Below are 8,082 nucleotides of genomic sequence, written 5' to 3'. Positions count from 1 at the left end.
AGCCTTTTTTGCAGACCATAAGCAATTAATGTTATTTCTGGGATATCCCCCCTCCCCATTTCGTTTTTATGTTATTTCCTTACTTTTGAAGTAAGATATTTTAAAAAAAAATTCTGGAAAAAAAGTGAGACAGATTTCCAGCACTGAACTAATATCAAAATTATGTCAAATCACACAGGAAGTTTCTGCATATATCCCCCCCCCCACATTTAATATGGATTATTTCATTAAACGACTTACAATGGAGCATTCCAACGCAAAGCTTTTGAAAGCAAAAGTAACCTGTTTCCAAGCATATTGCACACCTTGCGAAAGGTTTATCCAGTTGAATTTGAAGGCAAATCCTTTCAAAAGAAGTGTTCCCTGACCGGGAATCGAACCCGGGCCGCGGCGGTGAGAGCGCCGAATCCTAACCACTAGACCACCAGGGAAGCTGTGGTAGGTTTGCCAGAAAGCTAGCCATTATCAGTACTATTTCCTTCTGCAGTTTGTAATACAAGGAAGTCTTCAGTTCTGTGCATAGCGTGCCTCCTTCTCAAACAAATTAATCTGCATGTCAAAAACCTAAAGCATTGCACGCGCGCACAGCTCTGCCGATGGTTCTCCATTGAAGTTTCCCTTCTACCTAGAGAAATTGCCTTCTGCAGAAAACCTGAGCACTTTTAAAAAACTCTTCCGAATAAAGATAACGAAGCGCCAGCGCTTCTCGTGCAAGTTCGGCAGCATCTCATTTTACGTCTCCACTGCGGGATACCTCCTTTGCGGACGGATGCAAAGAACCCGGAACTTTATTTCTTTTACATAGGGTCGGGTGGGGAGAGAAAGTTTTTTCCCACCTTCCTCGGGGAAAATGATGCTCACCAGCCAATTTTCCTAATTTTGATTCCCCGACAGAGCTTAGGCTGCAATCCTTGCTCACTTAGGCGGGAGTCAAGTCCTACTGCACCCCGAGGGGCTTAGCAGATCTTCTAAGCAGACACGTGCCCACGATAATACTGCTAAAACTCAGCGCGATCCTACGATCAGAGGATCTCCAGAGTCTTCAGGTCTTGCCCACCGCTGCCTGCAGATGCCTCTTGCAAGCAGTCACTTGCTTCTGCCCATCAGCCCCACGAGAACGAAATGCGCAGGCGCCGTAGGATTTGCCCCAGCAAAGGAGCGAACCCAGGTAGCGCCTCTGGAATGTAAAGGAAGCTTCCGATTGGTCCCGCATTCAGCCAATCGCGGAAGAAGCCTCATGGGGAGCATCCCGCGCGCAGGGTGGCATTCGAAAATCTTGGTGTGTAAGGAGATCGCAGCCCAACTCAGAGGAGTCTGTAACCTGAAGCGTTTGTAACCTGAGGCATTTGTAACTGGAGGTCCCACAGTAGTTGTCATTTCTGTGACTGAGGCAGTGAGAGATTTTACTTTCTTGGGCTCCATGATCACTGCAGATGGTGGCAGCAGCCACGAAATTAAAAGACGCCTGCTTCTTGGGAGAAAAGCAATGACAAACCCAGACAGCATCTTAAAAAGCAGAGACATCACCTTGCCAACAAAGGTCTGTATAGTTAAAGCCATGGTTTTCCCAGGAGTGATGTATGGAAGTGAGAGCTGGACCATAAAGAAGGCTGATCGCGGAAGAATTGATGCTTTTGAATTCTGGTGCTGGGGGAGACTCTTGAGATTCCCATGGACTGCAAGAAGATCAAACCTATCCATTCTTAAGGAAATCAGCCCTGAGTGCTCACTGGAAGGACAGATCCTGAAGCTGAGGCTCCAATACTTTGGCCACCTCATGAGAAGAGAAGACTCCCTGGAAAAGACCCTGATGTTGGGAAAGATGGAGGGCACAAGGAGAAGGGGACGGTGCCGAGATGGTTGGACAGTGTTCTCGAAGCTACCAACATGAGTTTGACCAAACTGCGGGAGGCAGTGGAAGGACTGCCTGCAATGCTTTGGGCCATGCTGTAAGATCTGGACTCCCTCCATGCAGATTGAGGGTGTAAATAGGCGAATAAACCCTATTTCTTAAAGCACGACGGCCTCCACCGTTTCTTCTGCTCTCCATGGCTTGGCAGAAAGAGGGACGGGTGCTGGGCATTTATAATATTATGAACCTTGGAAAAGTGGTAGTGTGTGTGGGTCCCTTCAAAGGTCCTTTTACTGGACTTTTATGATTATTTGTGCTCATGACGGTATTGGGGTGCTTATACATGATCCCAATTTCAATACTGCAAAAGGTTTTGGGGTGGGCTTGCTGCTTGTCTCATCAATCACTGACCAATCAGTGCTTGTCTCATAGCTTCCCGCTGAAGTCCTTTTACTTCTCTTATCACACATGTTCTGGGTTTTGTTTCTTTGTTCGGTCCACCTTTTATTGCAAGGGGAAAAAATGGCACCCTAAAATTAAATTATGCTTAGGCAAACTGTTTCTGCTGCTGCCAGTTGCTTTCTGTTTGTGTTTATCCTGGATTACCACTGGATTCCAAATATAATATACTATCTCACCATTTCCCCCCTCTTCAATTGCCTTCCCAGGAAGTTATTTATGCAATGCGGATTTTGCGAATATTTTCCTCAGCGCTGACAAGACATCCCGATTCCTTAGGCTGTATATGAAAGGGCTCATCATGGCAGGCACGATGGTAATAAATATTGAGTTGATCATCGCCTTTTGTGCTGAATAGGAGGATACTGGTGTCATATATGTCAAAATGGCTGCTCCATAGAAGAGTCCTACCAAACACAGATGGGATAGGCATGTCCCCAAGGCTTTGTGGACACTTCTGGAGGAGCGTGCCCTCAAGATTTGCAGGAGGATGGCAATGTAGGAAGCGAGGATGACAGAGGGAGGGAGCAGGAGTATCAGGAAGGTACCAAGGAAGGTTACTATTTCATATTTGGAATTGTCTGAGCAGGACAACTTTATAAGGGCTGGATATTCACAGAGGTTATGGTAAATTACATTTGACTTGCAGTAGGGAAGAGGCAGTACATACAGGGAACTTGTCATGGCCTGAAGGCCAGAACCAGATGAAAGCTGACAAGATGTAGCAAACTTTCCTCCTCATCAGAACTTGGTATTGCAAAGGTCTGCAGATAGCCACGTACCTGTCATATGACATGGTAGCCAGGATGAGGCATTCTGACCCCCCCACAGCCAGTGTGACAAAAATTTGGACGACACATCCGTAGAGTGAAATGGTGTACCTCTGGGTTACGAAGTTCACGGTCATTTTGGGAATGATGGAGAGAACCTGGCAGAGGTCCATGACAGACAACTGGCTGAGGAAGAAGTACATTGGGGTCTGGAGACCAGAGTCCGTCCTGATCAGGAAAAGAAGGAGGCTGTTTCCAATCAGGGTGATGACAAACATGAAGAGAACCAGACCAAGGAAAACCATGGGTGATTTTTGATGCAGAAGTCCAACAAGAACAAACTCCATCTATGATGTTGAGTTCTCTCCCATTGCTCGTCCTATTGCCTGGATTTTATCTAAGACACAAGGAGAGAAGTTGTGGAAGTCATGCAGTCCAGTGCCATATTACAGATCATCACCATTTTAGCAGTAGGGAAACAAAACAAAACAAAACCCAGCATTTTAAAACTAATGATGCCCCATGCAACGTGGTGCAACAGCTTGCACATCATGTCAGCAACAGGGATCCACTGGTGGATATTGGCTTCCCTGTATCTGATCTGCCATAATGGGGAAGGGTGCAGAATAATATGGAGTTGGGAGCAGGAATATGCACTAAAAGCTTGACTGCAGACTTGGCACAGATAGACGCATGTTTAGCACATCTCTTTGGTGATGTCTCTGCACTCTTACTCTGATCAGTACTTGATTCTGTTTGGGATGGGATCTCAGGGGAGCCCTTCATGGAGTTTATTGACCTGATGGGAGAAGAAGCAGGGAGGAACGAGGAACTTGGAGTTTATGTGACTGCTGTATTCCCAGCACCCAGAAGGAGATCCATCCTTTCCTGAGCTGATCTGGGCTGGGAGAAACTCCTGCTCCCCAAAGCCAGCTAGTTCTCATAACATTGTCATTATTGCACAGACACTCCACTTTCTTCCATGCTAAAGGCAGTTCTCTGGTTTGAGGCTCATGCTGTTTCTAGCTTGCTTAAGCAGCGGAGGGGAAATATCTGCTGAAATGGAAACAAACAACATGGGGGTTATTTTGCAAATTAGCTAGACTAATCAGCTGTTAGCTGCCAACAGCAGAGCAAACTGCGGGGTCTTTATAAAGTTATCGTGCTATTGACTCATGTGCTTTCTTACCGACAATCTGTATATTTATAGGACCAGGACCATAGAAATGGGAAAATATTAGTTACATGAAATAAAAGACACCACTGCAATATGTAAATGTAATTGGTGCTGCATTGAGATTTGAGATCCTCCATATCAACCAATTGGAAGGAATATACTCATCTCACCTACATTTAAAGTATCAAGCATGAAGGACATGACTGTGAACAAGATTAACCATGACAGCTATAAATTCAGAAAATGTATACATTTGCTTGTCTGCTTGATTGCATTTGTCTGCTGTGATTCACTTGCAATTTACAATAAAAATATAAATGAGGTTATCATCAGTCAATAGTACAGAATACTAAATTATAAACAACTTCTACAATAGATAAAAGTCACATATCTAAATTGTTTAAACTGGTCTCGGATGAAAAGCTTTGATGAGTCTACTGATTGAATTACATCTTGCTCAGAACTTGTACTGCAGCTTCCCAAATTATCCACTGTGATGCAGTTTTATTGGGGTAAAAATGCAAAATGTTTAAAATCAGTGGCCAATCATTCTGAATTATCAGTGAGGGTTTTGTTTTGTTTTAGTTTACATTTTGAAAGACTGGAATCTTTTTCTTGTCAAAACAATGGAAAAGAAAGACAATTGGCAATATGCACAGCCCGGGCTGGGAGAAATAAGAGTTTTCTTGATTTCTTTTCAGAGATTAAAATATTTTAAATCGCAAGCCCAACAATCTTGCATAAAGCACCCTTGCAGAAGCAATTAAGACTCCCAAAACTTTGGCTCTCTTTAAACGCCCTGTTTTCTAGCACACATCTACAGCCTTAACTGTGAAATCTTTACATGGAACCCCCTGGTTCACTCTCTGCCGTGGAAGAAAGTAAAAGTTGCGTTTTCATTTTGTTACATCCAAATCAGGAGCGGAGCTTTTGTCACCCAGGTATCCTTCTGTCTAAAGCCTCCAAGAAGAATTTGACAGTCCTCTTCACCTTTAGGAAATTTATCCCTAGACCTTAATTAAGGTTCAGTTAGAAAAGCGGAAATTTGCCTCCCACGAATGCTTGGACAAAGTTTTACTTTATTTTTCTGTGATTTCCCCTTTTGATATTTCTGTCCATTCCTCTCCATATCACCTGGTGGTGAGGTGTAGCTAATGCGGCAGAAGACAGAATTCAAGATGACCTTAACAGGCTAGAGAACTGGACCAAAACTAACAAAATGAATTTCACCAGCGACAAATGTATGGTTCTGCACTTAGGCAGGAATAATCAGATGCACAAAAATAGGATGGGGGACATCTGAAAAGGATCTATGGGTCTCCGCTTAACACAAGTAAACAGTGTGGTATAGGAGCAAAAAACGCTATTGTAATTCTAGGTTCCATCACCGTAAGTATAATGCCCACTTTCGCCTTTTTAATATCTGTTTGAAAAGCCTGGTGTGTACTATGGTTGATACAAAAACATAGAGAACCTTCAAAGGCGGTCTGAGACTTCACACTAAATTCCTTTGCCGGCATTCTTTTAAAAGCACACAGGATTAATTCAGCAAGCAATTTGTACAGAAGCAAGATGGCGTTAGTTATGCCATATTCAAACAGAATAAAGAAACGTTTCTGAGACCCCACACTATTAGACAGCATAAGGAAATCTTTGGTGTAATTCATAACTCACTTGACTACAAATTGGTAATGTTTGCAGATGATATTCTTTTGTTTATCACGAAACCTCACAGTACTGTTCCATTGTTACTGCCAAAAACAATTATATATTGCATTATCTCTGGATATACTATAAAGGTAAAGGGACCTCTGACCATTAGGTCCAGTCGTGACCAACTCTGGGGTTGCGGTGCTCATCTCACTTTATTGGCTGAGGGAGCCGGCGTACAGCTTCCGGGTCATGTGGCCAGCATGACTAAGCCGCTTCTGGCAAACCAGAGCAGCGCACGGAAACGCCATTTACCTTCCCACTGGAGTGGTACCTATTTATCTACTTGCACTTTGACGTGCTTTTGAACTGCTAGGTGGGCAGGAGCAGGGACCGAGCAACGGGAGCTCACCCCGTCGCGGGGATTCGAACCGCCGACCTTCTGATCGGCAAGTCCTAGGCTCTGTGGTTTAACTCCCAGCGCCACCTGCGTCCCTTATCACTCCTAATTACTTTTACTCAAATAAGGCGGTGTGTTCCTATGCTTTCACACATCTACTCAAGCGATAAAGCCACACCCCAACCATCCCTTAGGCATGCATGAGATATGCCCTGCCCAAGCTTGCTGAGGTGTCCCGATAAACCATAGCCTAAGAGCAATCTGCCCTGTTTTTGGGCATTCTTACCACAAGCCAGTAAAGATAAGCCTCTAAGTGAGTCTGTGTTTTCTGATTGGCAAGTCCTAGGCTCTGTGGTTTAACTCACAGTGCCACCCACGCTCGTCCAAATTGGAGTTGATTTTAATAGGAAATAACTTGTTGGTTTAACCATTTAAACAATACCAATTTCATATTTGCATAAAGGTAACGGGACCCCTGACCATTAAGTCCAGTCGCGGATGACTCTGGGGTTGATCTGAATTTCAACCACACAGTGGGAAACTGTTTTAAATACTATAACAAGGGCATCTCTGGACCTTAAAGTGAGGCTCATACAACCAAAAATAATATTTAGAATTCTGCCCCGCTCTGGGCCGTGATGACAGATCTTGCTCCCCTTGAGACTCTGCAAAGCCAATTCCTACGTCGGCTCCTAATGCTCCCCCTGTGCGTAAGCAACGCAGCCATGCGACTAGAATTGAAGGTCGCATCCCTAGAAACTTGCCTGTGGAAGCAAGTCTTCAATTACTGGTTATCATTGTGGCATAGATTACCAAACCATTACCTTGCCCAATGCTTATGGCGAGATGAATTCTCTAGCCTTTGGACTAGTAGAATTCATGCCAAACTCCTGAGTTATGGAATCTCTCCCTCAGATTCCCTAAAACTAGACCAAATCACTGCTCAGAGACTGATCCGCCAAAGACTGGATGACATCGATTTACAGCGAAATTATACGCTGGGGGGAGGTGTTTGTTCGCCCCAGAACATTGGTATCACTTTAACTTACTGCGTTCCATCATACCTCTCCTCCCTTTCGACTGTTGCACATAGACTGGCCTTCACCAAAGCGAGGTTTAACGTTTTTCCCTCCAATGTCCTGAGACATAGGTTCTCAAAGGGCCAAGCCCCCGCCGTGTGCGAATGTGATAAGGTGACGCCGGAGTCGCTCCAGCACATTATGTTCACTTGCCCCTTGTTTAATGTGCTACGGGCAAATTTGTTGGGATCAATCATACAGAAACTAGAGGGTACCCCACCAAAATTCCACCTTGCCCAAATCTTGCAGGACAAGGATACCCACACGACCCTGAAGGTGGCTAGGTTTCTAGTTGCTGTCCTTTCCCAAAAGCGACGCCAAGGAGCTCTACAAGCTAATTAAGGCGTAGTATGCCTTTCCATTTTATAGTATTTTATTGTTATAGTGGTGTTTTAGCGATTGCTTTTTTTTCTCCTTACGGCACAAGCTGTTATTTATGTGTTGTTTTTACCTGTATGGGCCTATGGCCGTAATAAATGATATATGATAATATTTAGAATATACTGGACCCCATTATGTTTGTTTAAAAAAGGGCTGTCTAAGGTATCTAACTGTTGAAGATACAATAGGGATAATGCTTCTCTAAAACACGTTTTTTCATTGTCCTATATTGAAAGATTTTTGGCAGAAGGTAACCGAAACTATCAATAGAACTGTACAGAACAACCTTACATTTACAGAGCAAAATATCCTTT

General features: G+C 44.0%; 1 protein-coding gene across 1 annotated transcript; it reads right to left on the bottom strand.

Annotated features, from left to right (window-relative positions):
• Positions 1-2,464: 2,464 nt before the first annotated feature.
• LOC310757152 (olfactory receptor 2Z1-like) lies at positions 2,465-3,720 on the bottom strand. Its single transcript, XM_083602360.1, is given in 2 exon segments — positions 2,465-3,008; positions 3,010-3,720. Coding segments are annotated over 2 exon segments (903 nt in total). The 5' UTR covers positions 3,429-3,720; the 3' UTR covers positions 2,465-2,524.
• Positions 3,721-8,082: the final 4,362 nt, after the last annotated feature.

This window comes from Podarcis filfolensis, assembly GCF_964270895.1.
Source record: "Podarcis filfolensis genome assembly, chromosome: 2".
Taxonomy (NCBI): Eukaryota; Metazoa; Chordata; class Lepidosauria; order Squamata; family Lacertidae; genus Podarcis; species Podarcis filfolensis.
This window is presented reverse-complemented; position numbering and strand designations above follow the sequence as displayed.